Genomic DNA, 17,798 nt, shown 5'->3' with positions numbered 1-17,798 from the left:
TGAGTGAGTTCTTCTTGGATGTTCTAGTCCCAGCAGAGCTCTTGGTGGGAAGGTTCACCTGAGTGATCCTAGCCAGTATCACATGGAACAGAACTACCCAGTGGAGCCTTGTCCAAATTCCTGATGCACAGAACTCTAAGCAATAAACTGGTATTATTTCAAGTAATTATATTTTGGAGTGTTTTGTTACACAGCAATAGATAACAAGTAAAGTAAATGATATCAGGGATTTCTCAAAGTTCTTCTTAGAAATAATTCCAAGGTACATTTTTCATTGACACACACCTATATTTCTGTCATCTACTAATTTATTACTGAGTCTATATCTCTCTTTCTGACTTTAACCAGCTAGAAAGGACTGAGGTAGTTAGTTTATGGGAAGAGCATGATTAAGAATGGCTTCATTGTGTATTGACTCAAACAAAATGCCAAGTACTTGCTGGATCTCAAATAAATAGCATTCTTGATGATGGTAGATAGCTTAAATTAATTCCACTCCACAGTGATCAAACTGTAGGTGGGATAGCATGGTGGAAATAAATTAACTTTAAGAAGTTTCAAGCACATAAACCTTCTGTGGTCCAATCAAGCCATTTCCTCTGTGTTGCTCTAGGTCAGTGGTTCTCAACCTTTCTAATGCCGCAACCCTTTAACACAGTTCCTCATGTTGTGGTGACCCCCGACCATAAAATTATTTTTGTTGCTACTTCATAACTGTAATTTTGCTACTGTTATGAATCATAATGTAAATATCTGTGTTTTCCGATGGTCTTAGGTGACCCTGCTACCCACAGGTTGAGAGCCGCTGCTGTAGAGCATAAGACCATCAGAAAACACAGATATTTACATTATGATTCATTAACAGTAGCAAAATTACAGTTATAAAGTAGCAACGAAAGTGATTTTATGGTTGGGGGTCACCACAACATGAGGAACTGTGTTAAAGGGTCGCGGCATTAGAAAGGTTGAGAACCACTGCTCTAGGTGGAGCTGTGTCCTGACCCCAAATTTTAGGCACTAGAATGTGTAACACCCTCTGGGATTTGTTCTCTTAAGGAATGACTTCTTAAAATATGAAATATATTACACTGAACAAACCAGTGAGTGTGTTTCCATTTTCTTTCTCTAGAAGTAATGTGCATTAGTAAAAGAATGCATGAGCAGTTGAAGCTGTAGTAGAAGGGAAGTAGAAAAGCATAAGGCACGGGGTGGGAAACAGAGATGCTATTTCATTGAATGGGTGGATTGTATCTCAAGCTAGAAAGGACAGCAACTAACCGGTTCTAGAGACAACGTGTCTGGATACCTATTGGAAAATGATGTCACCTGCCATTAAGTATAACTGATGTTAGCATAATCAGTGCTATTTCCATGTCCCTGGACAGAAGGTTCAGATATAAAATGCCACTAAAGGAGGGTCCTGGTCAGACAATGACACAGATGTGAAACTTACAGAAAGTAGTATTTGGATGGCACTGTGGATGACCTCCAGGTACTGGAAGTCGACGATGCAGCCTGTGACAGAGACGTACGTGTAATCATCCATCATGCCGTGGGCTGATGGAGGCAGCACTCTTCGGACACAACCAGGCCCATGTTCCCGCCACCATGACCGATGTACAGAAATGTTGAATGTCATTAGATCTGTATCCTAGGTGGGCAGGAGACAAGGGAACAGAAGGTGATAATCACATCAAATCATATCTTTGATTTTCTCCTTAGGGAGAACTCAGGATGGTTGAAATTGTTGAGATGATTTAAATTTCAAGTGCAAAGTAACAACGACAAAACCAGACATGACTATATGTATCATATGCCTAAACTGTGTAGAGATACAATCTTTTGAATAATAACATTCTAAGGTTAGCACACATCATGAGTCCCTCTACATATGTTCATTTAAAATTTTTTTTGTTCATTTTGAAACTTCTTATCTGCATTTTCTTGTTTCATTATCATTGATATCACCATCATGTGATAACATTTATTGAGTGCTTTATTGCATGTAGACATTTTTCTAAGTACTTTTCATATATTATATCCTTTAATTTTTATGTATATACTATCACCAACCTAATTTATAATAGGCTGAATAATAGCCCTCCCAAAACACATGCAAATCCTACTCCCTGGAACCTATGAATTTTACTTTCTATGGCAATAAAGAACTTCGAAGGTGTGATTGAGTTAAGAATCATGAGATTGGGAGGATTATCTTGGATTATCTGAGTGGGGCCTAAATGCAATCACGTGCGTCCTATGAGAGGGGGGCAGAAGGAGTTTAGACACAAGAAAGAAGAGGAGAAGGCAATGTGACCATGAAGGCAGGGATCGGAGTGATGTGGCCACTAGCCCAGGCACGTTGGCACCAATAGACGCTGGATGAGATAAGAAAGGGTTCTCCCCTCAAGCTCCAGAGGGAACATGGCCCTGCAAACACCTGACTTCAGCCCAGTGAAACTGATTTCAGGCTTCTGGCTTCCAGAATTGCGAGAAAATAAATTTCTGTTGTTTAAAAACACCATGTTTGTGGTAATTTGCTAGAGTGAAATAATGAGGAACTAATACATATGAGAAAAGTAAGTCACAGAGAGGTAAAATAAATTGCCCAATTTAGCTAATGAATAAATTAAACAATTTGCCTATTTAGTGGCCAACTGAGCACTTGATCCCATGCAGTCTGTACCTTCAGGTATGACCTGGTACTATCCCATTGCCTACTGTGTACTCCCCCCAGACCCTTACAATTCCTCATACTCTGAAGGGAGCTAAGTCCTTTCTCCTTACTTGTTTCCAGAAAATTCCACCACAGCCAGAGCAAAAGAACAAAGGAGGCAATCCTCAACACATACATCTCAAAAAAACAACCTTTCAAACTTCTTGGCAGAGACAACAGCCCAAGTGTTTAATCCTCAAGAGATGCCCTGTACAATTCCAGGTTTTTTGGTAAACATTGCTGCATCAAAATATAGGGTGGTTATTTCTTTATTTTAGGAAATATCAGGCATTTGAAGCATTGTGAAATGTCTGGCAAAAAATAGATGCTCAATAAATATTTGTCTCAGGCTGTAAAAAGAGAGAGAGAGAGAGAGAGAGAGAGAGAGAGAGAGAGAGAGAGAGAGAAAGAGAGATGCCCTGTAGTGTTTTTGGGGTGTCAGCCATGAAAGACTAAGATCAAAATATTTTTGTCATAATAATAGATTGAAAAGAATAGATGGTTCTAGACTCACAAATAAATGAAAGATTACAGCTTCCTGCCTGTGCAGAGCAGGAGGAGGTGTGACGATAGAGACAGGGCAAGGAGGTTGGGGGACAGGGCACTAGACCTGGAGGGAAGCTGTGGACACAGGAGCAAGGTCGGTTTATGTTGATTTTCCAGCCACCACTTCGAGCAAACTCTGTTGTCACTAGCGCCAGGGGGACATGTTGAAGTGGTCTTTGCACAGAGGCCCAGAGACTGCCCTTTGATGGTACAATTCAAATGATGCCAGGCCCACCTCAGTAGGATGAGGACTATCCCCACCTCAGTGCGTAGGACGCTTCTAAGTGCCAGGAATTGAGTTTGGAACTCTGAAAACATAGGGGAAGCCGGTGTGAAATGCAAAGCCCTTGAACTTACATGTGGCTGAGGAGAACTCTCTGAGCAAGGATGGGGGAAACCCTCCCCTGTTCTTCTCTGTGTGTATGCACAGGAATCATGAGGTTAGAAACACTTCCGGTTCACACCAGTAGGCAAAGTTACTCTACAGTTTTAGATTTTCCTCAACTCAGGAACTCAAAGTACTATTATAAGGATGCCTCAGATTACATCAATAACAAAACATTTTATCTCTTTCTCTTTGGTTGTTGGTTTGCTACACATATCATTCAGTTACCTTCACAGTTACAGCACTTTATTGAAAATAAAACCTTTTACATCATTTTTCGGGGGGTTGTTGACTTGCTACATGAGTCATTTGCAGGAACCCTCTAAGAGGAAAATATTGTAGAAAAATAATTGCTTTAGCTAAGTGAATTAAGTTGCACACAAGACACTTTACCTGCAGGCAATCTGTACAATGACTGCTCCCTTTCCTGGCCATCAAGTTTAATCTCTTACAGTTAGTCTTAACTACAGAAGACTTATTATCTCCCATTTTAATAGAATTCATTAGGTTCAGAATGAACTAGCATCATCTCAAAATTTATAGCAATTTCTATTGCAGAACTGTAAGTTCCTTTCAATATGACTTTGACTAAAATTTATATTATACAAATAAAACAAAAGTGAATTTATGAACTAATGATACATATTTGTTACACATAAAATCTCTCAATGTAGTTCTCAATTTGCTGGCACTATAAACTGCATTATTCTCTGAAATGATTGTATTGAAATTTGAATGAGAACAGCAACATGTTGGGGTTAAGGGCAGGCCACCCCCAAATATTCCAAAGTGCCATACTGATTATTTTTTAATTAAAGTTCCTTGAGAAACAGTCAGTGCAAGAATGCTTTGACCCTTCTCTCTGTCCCCTGAAAGCAGGAAATAAATCTCCCACGTGAAAGGTACCCTACCTGCACCAGAAGGTACAGAGACTTTCTAATCACCAGAGATAGGGAATTAAGGGCCCAGGACCTATGTGAACAAACCTTGCTACTTCTTTACTAACTTACCACTCTAAGCTCAAACTCCGCTTAGATACTTCACTAGTTAAGCACCCAAGCTGAAGTTTCTTCGCCCTGTCAATTCCTCACAAATTTATTGTTTCCTCTTCTACAAATTACAGAAGCTGCCTGCTTTGGTTATTCCTTTAGGTCCCATTTCTGTGTGACCTCCATATGTATGAACTAGAGGCCTGATGTACAAAATTGGTGCAAGGGGCTCAGCCTTCACAGCCTCTCAAAGCCTCGGCTGGTCCTCACAGCCTCGGCTGGCCCTCGCAGCCCTGGCTTCCGCTGTTCAGTCTAATTAGCATATTATCTCTTTATTATATAGGATTTTAAAATTTCCCCCTCCTGTTAATCTGTCTTCTGTCAATTTGATTAGACCAGCCAAAAGCATGAAGGAGGATGGGGATGGGGATGGGGTTTCCCTCCCTGCAATAGCATCAAATTATACTTAAAGTTTAAACTTCTTATTTAAATTTGGTTTGGAATTGTATCATAGGCTTGCGTCTAATTTCTACCCCCTTCAAACATTTAAAAAACCTTGACCCATGATAACTCAGTTTTGTATATGAGGCACATCAGAGGAAATGCAACAGAAAACTACAACAACATTTTTATAAAGAAAAAAATAAATAAATATGGAAGGTTACTTATTTTGTGGGAGCCTTTCATTATCACATTTAAAACATGTAGTTTGGAAATACATGGGTTAATATTTGACCATAGATCAACAAATTTTAGTAATCTTAAAAGCAATTTTGAGTAGCTCAAATATCATTTCCCATACACTTCTTGGAATTAGAGTTTTGTATGATGATTTAAGCACAACATGGTTAAGAACTTGACAACTGATATCCCTGCCATTTTCTTTAGAATTTAAATGAAATAATGGAATTTGTACTTATGCAAGCATATGTGATTACTAAGGGGACAGTTTGTAGAACAAGGAAGAGAAAAGCAAGGAGAGAGAAGGGAAACATGAAACAAAGCAGAAGGGCTTGGAAGGCGTAAGGGCAGCCTGGAGAGAGAGCATGTGAAAGTCAACAGAGGGAGAATTTCAGGAAGGATGGTGATGTCACAGACTCAAAGACTCCGGAAGAGAAAAGGCCACTGAATCTGCTGATTGGTGGCAGAGAAGGGGACCTTGCAAAATGCAATGCCAGGAGAGTTCTGGGAGTGAAAAACTGGATTACAAGAAGTTGAGGAAATTGAGAAGTTAGGATATTTTTCATGAAGTTTTGGAGTCAAGATAGTGAGAACATAGGAAGGTGGCTTCAGGGTGGTCAAGGGCAATAACAGTCAACACGCGAAGAACCAGATGTTAGCCATATCTACTCACATTCACCAAGTTATGATGTAACAGAAAATTATTCCAGAATATCTTCTTTCCTCCAATATCTATTCCAGTAGATTATGTGTTCAAAATTTCTTTCATCTCATTAGTATGAATTACAAACTCGTTTCCATTTTATTTATATACTTGAATTTTAAAAAAATGCCAGAATTTTTTGAAATGTTCACTAACTGTGTATGTAGACACTCCTGTCCATATTCCATTCATAATGAGCAGCTACAGTCTTGGAATCAGCTCACATCCTAAAAAAATGTCAATATTCACTTCTTTTATAGTATACCACTATATAATTTCTCAAGGACTTAATCTATCTCTTATTCTTCTTTGTCCTTTTAATCATCTGTTTTTTGGGTTATGTTTCTATTTTAAGTTTAGCTAATCCTCTCTAGAAATGGAGTCCTAACCACTCATAATATTCACTTTTCCCTTCTCCTTAGTTGTGGCTCAAAGAGTTGAATTAGTTTTATAAAGTTATCTACTTCCTCTGTCTTATCACTTCCTTATATCAAAGCCAGCCCACCTGGAAGTGAAAATGTGACCTTGGAGAGAAGTCCACATGTATTTAAGAAAATAGATTTTTGCTTAGCTTCAGGTTTATATTTATATAATATAATTTATGCCAGTTTAAACTTCTTTTTAAATACTTATTCATCTCAGAATATGAATTAGAAAAGTTAAAAAAAATCTTCCTACATTTCTAATTGTTTTCTTTCACTAAACATTTCAGAGGAGAAAAAAGGGGACATGTAATACTTTCAACAATAGAGAATTATTAAAAAAAGACATTTCAGAGAACACTAGATCTACATAATAAAGAACAAACACAGTACTTTGTAGTGAGGTTTAAGTGTTTGGAGCCCAGAATAACGCCAGTTCAAATATATAACAACTAGAGGCCCAGTGCAAATTCGTGTATGGGTAGGGTCCCTAGGTCTGGTTGGTGATCAGGGCCCATCTGTGGGGTGACTGGTGGGTTGATTGGGCACCCCCCCAACCCACTCGCACCCACCTTGGCCAGCCTGGCCCCACCCACTCACTGCCCCCCCCCTCCCCCAGCTGCAGCTGCCAGTTCACTTCCCTCTGTGGGGTGACCAGCAGGGGGGATCAGGGATCCCTGCTTGCACCCACCTTGGCTGGCCTGGAGCCTGAGGGCTCAGCCCAGCTCCTGCATTGAGCGTCTGCCCCCTGGTGGTCAGTGCTCGTCATAATGACCAGTTGTTCTGCCATTCAGTCGATTTACATATTAGGCTTTTACTATATAGGATTACATATTATTTTCCTACATTAAAAGCAGCATTTACAGACAGCCTTAAAAAGTATCTAAGCTTCCATTAGGAAGTATCTTTCATTTGCTCTTGCTTTCTTAAGGCCATAAAAATTCCTGTAATCCATGAATAAGTCATTGATGTTGTAAATCAAGAGCAGTCTGAGTGAGGAGTGGCTGCTGCTGATTTTGGTTTCTTGTTTCTTATCTTTACAACTAGACCTTGCTAGAATTTTTCAGTTTTCTACCATTGATCATAGACTAAGGACGGAGCTAAAAGTAATCAAGCTTTTCATCTTCATTCTTGGCTTAATTCCCTACATTGGACCACTTCAGAAAGCAACTGAGTCTCATTCATCTACTCAACAGATATTTATGGAGTTTCTAATATGAGGTATGCATTGGGATTCAAGGATGAACATAAAATATTATCTCAGGCCTCATGATGAAACCTATATTCTAAAGGAGAAGATAGGTGATAAAGTAAACAAATAAACAAAAATAATTATACATTGCAAAAACTAACGAAAAGAAAATGATGTGATGAAGGGTGATGGGAATGAGAAATGGTCAGAGAAGGCTTCTCCAATAGCTGACATTTGGGCTAAAACTTTTAGATGAGAAAGAACTAGACATGTGAAGATTTGGGAAAAGACTACAAGTGCAAAGATCATGAGACAGCAAAGAGGTCTAAATATTCCAGGGATTGGCCCAGCTGGTGTGGCTCAGTGGTTGAGCATCGACCTATACTCAGTTGGTTGGAGTATCTTCTATATACCAAAAGGTTGCAGGTTTGATCCCTGGCTGGGGTAAGTATGTGAAACAATCAATTGATGTTTCTCCTTCACAGGAGGTCAAGGTTCAATTCTTGGTCAGGGTACTTCCCTGGGTTGCGGGCTTGATCCCCAGTGTGGGACATGTAGGAGTCAGCCAATCAATGATTCTCTCTCATCATTGATGTTTCTATCTCTCTCTCCCTCTCCCTTTCTCTCTGAAATCAATAAAAATATATTAAAAATAAATATTCCAGGGACCAATTGAAGGTCTATGTAGCTGGAGTGAAGGTGAGAGGAGGGCAAGAGTCATAGAAGATGAGGTAAAAGCAATAGGGAAACAAGAAATGCTAAAGAGTCTGGATTTTACTCAAAGTCCAGTTGGGAAATCTAATATTGATATTACCTGTGCATTTTTTAAAAGATAATTTTAATAACTGTAGCGAAAATGGATTAAAAGTGGAAGCCAGTGAGGTGATTACTATAGCAGGAATGGTGACTAGGAGAAAGGTGATAGCAGTGGAGAGGGGCAGAACAGAGAGGTGAGATATCTTTTGGAGGCAGAATAGCATGTGGAGATGAGAGGAAGAGGTCAATTAAGGATGACTCAGGGGCTAAGCAGAAAGAGTCTCATTGGCTGATGACAATTCTCTGAAGCTACGAGTCATCAGTAGCCAAGAGTTACAGCTTTTCTGAGCCATTTGATTGCTGTTGGAAGGACCCAAACAAAAACTCCCAGGTTCCATTATTAGCTCTAAAGAAATGACTAATCCCATTAGAGGAAATGAAGTGAATAGAGCCCACTTTTTAAAAATCCTCACTCAAGGATGTGTTTTTATTGATTTTTAGAGAGAAGAGAGAGAGAGATAAACATCGATGTGAGTAATAAACATTAATTGGTTGTTTCTCAGACTCGCCCTAACCGGGAATCAAACCTGCAACCTTTTGGTGTATGAAAGACACTCCAACCAACTGAGCCACCTGGCCAGGACAATGAAGCCCACTTTTACTGAACGGCCACCTTAAAGGTGGGTGGGGAAAGCACAGTAAAAGTTAACAAAAAACCTTCAATTTGCAGGGAAATTTTTGTTTTTCTCCTACATGTTAAGCTCCCCTTCTCTTATCTGTGTTTACCTTTAGTTGTCCATTCACTAGCCCCGCCTTCATTTATACTGGTTTGTCTACTTTCATTGTTCATCAGGTCCAAAGAGCAGAATCAGCAATGTCCCTGGAACAACAGCCTTCTAAACGCCAAGCACTAGAGCACTGAACTATGTCATGCCAGTGATGCCTGAATTATTTGTGAAAGTATAATGTACATTCACAGATATTGACATTTATGGTACATAATTGCTGCACCTGAATACACAAGATTTGCCTACAGATGATTAAAAAATAAGTATACATTTCATTTGTACTCTATGAATTTTAAACACCTGTAGTTTACTTAGTTAATTACTAAGCCCATTCAACACATCTGGCTTCTCTGTCTTTGTGTTAATCAATAATTATTTAATTACAATGTTATGCCTTTTATGCTAATGAAGATGTTGAGACCATAAAAATGTGCTACTTTTCTGCTTCATGCTGGCACTAATGAGTTATATTTATAGTTTCATGTATTCATAATTCATGCATGCATATGTATGTAAGCACACATTTTACTTCATTTGCACAACAGAAATTTTCCTATTCAATCAGTTTTGTTTTGTTTTTTTGCTGGAAGGAATTACCTTGATTTTTTTTCTCTCCAAATTTGGTAGGAAAAAATTCCTTGTTTGACCAAAAAAAAGGTTGGTTTTAATGTGATAAGAAGAACCATATAATCCTTTTAACTATTCCCTTTTTGAAAGGTACTTGGATTAATAGAGCAATCAATGTTGGTCTTTTTGACCTGTGGATGCGGCTGCTGGTGTGGTTTAAAACTGTAAAAGAAGATTGTTTTTCTTAATCGCTTCCTTTGCTAAAAGTAAAGGAAGCGATTAGGAAAAAGGTCTGATTAACTGCAGACTTGGATGTGGTGAAAACCTCTCTGGTAGGTTCTCATCTATCACCATTAATCTCAAGTTGCAGATCTTGGCTGGCTTTCAGGAGGCAGTGTTAGAGACAATGACTCAAGTACAACTCTCTGGTGGATTTTCATCAGAGCAGTGTGTGTGTCGGGGGGGGGGGGGGGTGTTAGCCCATTCCCATTGCTTGACTCCTCATTAGAGTCTTTAGGGTTCCATACAAATTTTGGCCTGTATATGTGTGTGGGGGTGATATTCACTTTGCTGTGGGGAGGAGCTCAACTGAAAATAAAAGCCCACATCTACACATCGTAGCTATCTATATTCACTTTGAGAATATTGTCTCTTTTCCTGTCTCCATAGGTCCCTTTATATGACTATAAGTAATTGTACTAAATTTGGAGATGCCTTTTGCAAACATTAACTCTATGCCCTTCTTCTAAACAAGATTAAATTATCACTAGCCTGGTATTTCACAAGTGTGTGAAGTCCAATGACCACAAAGGAATTACCTAACAATGAACAGGTTTATTTGATTACCATTTAATTACTTTTTGAGGGGAGGGAGAATGATAATGAGGGTCATTTTCTATTTTTTAAAGCCCCCCTCCCCGGCTGAATCATGGGGTTATCTTTCATAGTATGAAGAGGGTGCTTCCAAGCTATTAATTCATATTAGGAAGTGAATTATTTCATTCTTACTAGGAATGATCAATCCCAATAATTTTAATTTCTGTAAGTGAAATAAGACCACTTTGAGCTCTTCCTCAATTAAAGTTGAATTTGAAGTTTTTCAAACAACACTTGAATCCCTTTCAATTGGCAGATCATAAGGATCCCATTTAAGACCAGTGGCTAGTCTTAAAACATCCAATTTGTCCAAAAACACATTTAACTATACTTTCCACAAGCTCCTAGATGAATACACATGCTATTACACAGGATGGAAGATCTGCCTCTAGCCACCAAACAATCCTCCCACCATGAACTGCGATTATTCCTCTGGGGAGACTTGCCTAGTGGAATCTTCAAGGGACGTTGAGTAGTTTATTGTGGCTGCATCTATTGTAGTGTCTGAGTGACAACAGGATGAAGTCACAAGTGCTTGTCTATGCTCTGCCCCATTTCCCCTTTGTCTAAACACAAGGAGCCTTCAAACAGTACAGGTTTTCCTCTTTATGAATATCATAGTCTCACTATACATATAGATCATTACAAATTTTAATATCTTATTAGGTCCTCAAATCGTCTCTAAAAATGAATGCATAATTTCTCCTTGCTCATCCCTTTAATAGGAAGGCTGTTTATAGTCATTATTCTCTATTCATCACAGTACAAAAATTTTTATAATTTCTTAATGAGCACTTTATAACTAAAAGATATAGTCTATATAAATTAAAATATATTGGTGAATGAAGAACAAAGGCATTTAGAACTATAATTCAGAGCCATTTTTGTAGAAAGTGACTCATAAGGTCTGATATAGTTTTGCTATAAGAGTGATGCTTTGAGCATCTTGTCAACCAATGATGAGGTCTGGTGGCATCTTATTTGTTATTTGAGACTCATCAGGAATTCTGTGCACACTAAAATGCCTGGTCTAGGGGCCCAGAGGAGGTGAAGTGGAGGGTGGTCCAGTCAGTAACCAGAATATGACAGCACATCTCACCAATCATGGGTCCAACTCTATTTCTCTGAGTCTTGGAATTAAATACACAGTTTTTGAGAAAGTCTAGAACTTTAAAACAGTTTGCAGAGTTTCAAGAAATAGATCAAACAGAAGATGATTTTTTTTCTTTTTACAGTCAAAACTATCATTCCTTAAAAAAAATCTTTTTTTTTTTTTTTTTTTTTTTTCAGTGAAAGGCTGTTTCTAAGGGTCCCATTTGCTGAGGAAGAAGAATCCATAGCACTCAAAGGCAGCAGTCACACCAGAGCCTGGTAAGTCAGCCTGAAAACACCCAGTTTGCCTCACATTCTAATCATAGTCTAACTGTTAAGAAAAAAAAATCTCAATTTGAGTAGTAGGCTATTGGCTAATTTTCTTTAACCTTTAATCAAATGAGAATTGAAATAGTGGACCTGGCACTGGCATTCTCTCCATATCCTCAAGGACTTTAATTTCCATTTACCTGTTTAACATTCTCTAATTTTAGGCCATGTGCCAAGTAGCAGTATTGTCATACTTTTTAGGCAATTATATATTATTTAAATTTCAATTTAGAAGTCCAGGGAGTTTCCTTATATTTTTATTTAATGAGTTTTAGAGAGAGAGAGAGAGAGAGAGAGAGAGAGAGAGAGAGAGATACTGATTTTTTTTGATCCACTTATTCATGTATTCATTAGTTGATTCTTGTATGTGCCCTGACTGGAGATCCAACCTGCAACCTTGGTGTTTCTGGACGATGCTCTAACCAACTGAACTACCCGGCCGGGGCCTATATTTTAAAAATTGAGGCATTCTTCAGCAAATGATTATGCTATCTAGATCATCTGCCCCCTTTTTTAAGTTATATACTTAAATTTACAATTTCTAGATGTGACTCTAGAAGGAATATATTACTCCAGGACAGATGAGGCCATGCAAAAAGGCACTGGAATTGGAGAATATGAGTGACATAAATTCTATAAGGGCAAAAATATTCTGGGTCATCCCCTCCCCATGATCTCATTATATCTGAGACCAGTATTGCTGTTACAAATGCTCATTAAAGACACATGAAGAAGAGAAGGGGTAAGATAGATGCATAATACATAGTGATGCATTTTGGGTAAGGATGGATTGGTGTTGCATAACTGTGCTGTGAAATGAAGGCCACCAATGTCAGATAGAGATTGACTGCCTGGACCCAGGAGGACAAAGAATTTTATGAGGACATTCAGTAAACTTGGAATCCAAAGGTTAGATCCATTAAATTACATACCATTAACGAAAGACAGAATTGGAATTACAAGTAATAATTCCATTGAGAATTTTTATAGCTATGTGATAATTCATGGTATTCTTCAGTCGTTTATTTTCCTCGTGACCATGAATACTGCTCTCAAATTCAGGTAGCTGGTAACAGACTGTATCATACACAGTACATATTGTATATTTATTTATGAACATTTAGAAATAAAGATGTTCCTATAATTTAATGTAAATGCATAAATATGGTAGGGCTATCAGCTCATCATAAAATAGCAGGGATTATTACAGAAAACATGCTGGGCCATTTATATAATGATTCTCAGTATTGGAAAAAACGTTGTACCTTGGGGATATGTAAATTACAGCTTCTTAGTCTGATAAATACTCAATTTGGTCATAATTACACATAAAGTAATGCCTTCGGTTTGTGTGAATTGTGGTGATTTTTTGGTAGGTCAGTTCTTGCATCTGATAGAATGTATGCAAAGGATTAGAGAGAGTATCAACCAACCTACTGCACTATGTTGGTAATGTTCAAAACTTACCTGTCAGTCAACGTGTAAGACAAATGGATTATTTGTGCAGATTTTGCTGAGAACAAAGTCAGATGCTCAGAGTAAAAAAAGAGTGATCTTATTTATATGTGGAATATAAAGAATGAAATAAACTGATGAACAAAATTGATCCAGAGACACAGAAGAATGGAACAGACTGTTAAATCTCAGAGGGAAGATGGGGGTGGGTGGGTGGATGGGAAGATATTAACCAAAGAACTTATATGCATATATGCATAACCCATGGACACAGACAATATAGTGTAGTGAAGGCCTGGGGCAAGAGACGGGGAGCCGGTGTGGGATACAAGGGGTCAATGGAATGGGGCGGGGAGAGGAGACATATGCAATACTTTCAACAATAAAGATAAATAAAAAAAACTAGAAAAAAAACAAACAAGATTTCAGCTAATTGTAGGACAATGATTCATAGAACTAGTTCATCCTAGAAATTTTTATAGCTTCTCATTGTGAATTACCATCTCAAAGACTAGTTTCCAAGATAATCTCACCAGGCTCCATCCATGTCAATGAAAGGAGTCGACAATGAACAGAATTAAAGAACCTTAGCACCTATAACGGATCCATTCTTAATAGGCCATTTGCTTGTGATGGTTTTTACATGTTTAATGAAGTGACAGCAGACTCTCTGTGCCCTTCGTCCTCACCCATGTTCCCCACTCCACTCTCTTCTACACATGCTTCCTGTCCCACAAGAAGCATAAGCAGAATGATGTAGAGTCGAGTGTTGGGAGCCCATATAAAAGAGGAAGGAGAGAAAGATTCCAAAGAAGTCTTCTCTGAACTAAATTTCCACATCACACACAGGTTAATCATAGCATTGCAACAATTTCAAGAACCATTCTACACCTGATATTTACCTGGGTATCACTCATTATATTCTGATCTTTCTGGACTATTGACCTTGGAATGATAGCAGCAGTGCTTACCCAATGATACTTGTCTACTGTCTTTGTCCAGACTTAGACAGAGTCCATAGTCAGTAGTACTCCTGCTTTTTTTCTGCTAATGTGAGTGCAGCTTTGTGACCAGAGTACCCCATGAACTCAGCGTCCTGGCTGCACCAAGAAGCAGAAACCTCATCAATGGAGGCATAGCCATGTGTGTCCTCTTGCTCTTTGGCCCTTTCCATACTGTGGTGCAATTTATCTTTTCACAGCCAGTCTTGCCAATGATTTTATGTTTCTCAAGAGCTGGCATGGATTCATTTTGTATACATGGTGCCTAGCACAGGGCCAAAGGTATGGTGGGTATGTAATTAATGTTCAGCAAATGAATCATTGGTTTTTAAATATAAAGTAAATAGTATGCCCATTTAAAAATCAAATGTTCAGTTCCATGTGTATTAAAGAATTAAATGTAACATAGATTATAAAAGAAGTAGAGAAAACATTTATCTTAGGGTGTGGGAAAAAGAAAACAAACAAAATGATAAATTTGCTTTAAATGACAGCTAATGAGAAAGAGAATCGGCATTGAAATAAAAAGTTGACTGCCTCCCATTGTACTATGCAAATGGTTTTGACCACAATTGAATATTGTCAATCACATGTTAAAAGAACAATATTCATGTAAACAACACTGTGTTTGTACAGATGAATCGGTTTAATTCATTAAGGAAAGTGCTACATGAATTAAACAAGACCTATTAAACTATCTTTTAAAAATGTATCAATGAATAATTGGTTTGACTGCATTTTTCAGAGTTTAGTCAATTAACCTGGAGTCCCTTAGGTGTGATCTCAGAATTAAAATACTAAGGAATTGCTTAGTTTTAAGATATGTACGGTTTTACAACTCCACAAAGAATATCACAAGTAATGGTCCTTCTATTTGCCATAGCCTTTTTGGCTGAGATTGTTTTACAAGTATTAGGCCCATACTGACCCAGAAAATCCATGATTGCAGGTTAAGGAGCCTAAGAGAGAATCAGAAAACAGTCATGTTCTGAAAAAGTCGTAACATTTATTCTTCTACCTAGAATTTTTGCCATCTGATTCACCATCACATAAAAATTGGGGGTGGGGGAGGAGAGGAATAAATTATTATTTGTCTAGTAAATTTAAAAGATTTGAAATTCTACTTACAAAGCCTATTTCTTATACTCATACATAAACATGCTTATCACAAGTTAATAAAACTCTTTATTCTTTAATAAGAATCTCAACCTGTGTACACAAATATTGGACACTTAAAATTAACTTGGTCAATTTAGAATTTAAAATTAGTACTTGACAAAATTAGCTGGATGATGATTATTCATTATTTGGTATTGTAAAGATACAACTGGAATTACAATAAAGCACGTAACAAAAAATAAAACACACAACTTTGTTTTTATTAAGACTCTTTCATTACAATGTCAATCTTTTAAAGTTATTTTCAAATTATAGTTGACACAATATTATATTAGTTTCAGATGTACAACAGAGTGAACAGACACTTATATACCTTAAGAAATGATGTCAGTCTTAATAGGCACAAACCATTAATTGATGAAGCAAAGAGTAAAGCATAGGCAGATACACAAAAAAAATCAGTTTCCAAATTTGAGAAGCTTAATGTGTTCTAGGATATTCTAATGCCCTAGGAAAATAACTGAGTAAAGTATATCTAAAACAAAATAAACTACTTTCACTAGAAAATATTTCTATAGATAAGTGTGAACATTTAATAATACAAGTTACAAGATGACTGCACTGGAGTGTCTTCAACTTTCACATTCTGGGTATAAAACCATTTTCAGCTATAGTCAAACCACCATTTGTAGTACAATTCAGTGCTTCCCCTTGATCAAATGTCCTTTAGCTACAGCAATTTAAAAATATATATATTTGTATTGATTTCAGAGATGAAGGAAGGGAGAGAGAGAGAGAGAGAGAGAGAGAGAGAGAGAGAGAGAGAGAGAGAGAGAGAGAGAAACATCAATGATGAGAAAGAATTATTGATTGGCTACCTCTTGCATGCCCCACACTAGGGATTGAGCTCACATGTGCCCTGACCAGGAATCGAACTGCAACTTCCTGGTTCATAGGTTGATGCTCAACCACTGAGCCATGCTGGCTGGGCACTACAGCAATTTTTAAAGTAGAATTGAAACAACAATAATTTAGCTGTGGGTATAGTGTCCTTGCTAATTTTGTATATCAGACATAGTCTCAGTAGCAGGTGTTAGTTTCTAGGTATATTTTGGTTGTGCTTTTAGAGAAAGGATTCCTAACAGCTGCTATTCTCTACGTTTTTTGTTTTTGTTTTTGTTTTTTTCCCCAGAGAATTCCAGTTTCCAGGCCAAAGGGAGCAAATCTCCAGGTGTCTACTAATCTTCTGATGCCAGTTCTTTAGAATGATATTAATCTCCATGCCACAGAATCACGTATTTTTTTAAAAATCTACTTCAAGAACCAAAAAGATATAATGGCCCATTAGGAAACATTAAATCCTGATCCTTTTGTTAATGTTCTTGCTAATATGTGTTCTATAAAGTTGCTCACTTTTATAACTAAGATTCCAGCGTCATGGGTTAATGAGCCACAGAGCTTCTAATGCTGTACATCTGCCATTAATCCATTATCAGAAAGGGACTAATCTATCACCCTAGCAGATGGATCAGAAGTCCTATGGGGGTAAGTTAACCCCCATCCTTTATTGCCGTGTCTTTCAGATTTACAGAGTATTTTCACATGCTATCATATTCGACTCTTAAAACCATTCTCTAAAGTCAGGTTGATTTGCATTGTCATTCTCATTTGTTTGAAGTGCCTGGCAGGGAATCACTAGGTCTTGTGTATTATTGACCAGGAAGGGCTGTGGGAGGGAGTCTCTTCTTATTGGGAAGGCCACTGTGTAGCTTCCAGGACCTTGAGGGAGAACAAGAACTGACTCCCAGTCAGTCACAATGGCCCTGGTGACCTAGTCCTGATTTTTGGACTAGGAGTGAGTGTTTCAACGAATCAGGAGTTAATGGAAGAGGAAAGAGGCAAACTAAGGATGCTTTGCTCCTTGCCTTTTCCATTTTGGCTCCTGTCACATTCTTTGGGTGCACCAGTGCTAACGGCTTCTGCATCATGTTCATGGCAGCTGAGAATCGCTGTTAAGGCCTGTTCAATTATCCCCATCCTTGTGATACTGTTGTAATTAGCTAGTTATTAATAATAGAAAAATGGGAAAAGGGGAAAAGGGGAAAGCCAGAGATTATAGGCCTGTCATTTGGGCAGCTTCACCAGGAAGCTGCAACTTTGCACTCCCCAGGGAACCACTG

The 17,798-nt window shown here is 38.0% G+C and overlaps 1 protein-coding gene across 3 annotated transcripts in view; it reads right to left on the bottom strand.

Annotated features, from left to right (window-relative positions):
- The window catches only part of NKAIN3 (sodium/potassium transporting ATPase interacting 3), a 447,473-nt gene that overhangs the window by 102,944 nt on the left and 326,731 nt on the right, over positions 1–17,798 (bottom strand). For all 3 annotated transcript variants that reach the window (XM_080647094.1, XM_080647092.1, XM_080647093.1), the window contains one exon: positions 1,454–1,651. In XM_080647094.1, the coding sequence (XP_080503220.1) occupies positions 1,454–1,651 (198 nt within the window). The remainder of the gene's footprint in view (positions 1–1,453; positions 1,652–17,798) is intronic.

Source organism: Plecotus auritus (genome assembly GCF_963455305.1).
Source record: "Plecotus auritus genome assembly, chromosome: 11".
Classification (NCBI taxonomy): domain Eukaryota; kingdom Metazoa; phylum Chordata; class Mammalia; order Chiroptera; family Vespertilionidae; genus Plecotus; species Plecotus auritus.
Note: the sequence above shows the minus strand (reverse complement) of the source record. Positions and strands in the feature narration are given on the sequence as shown.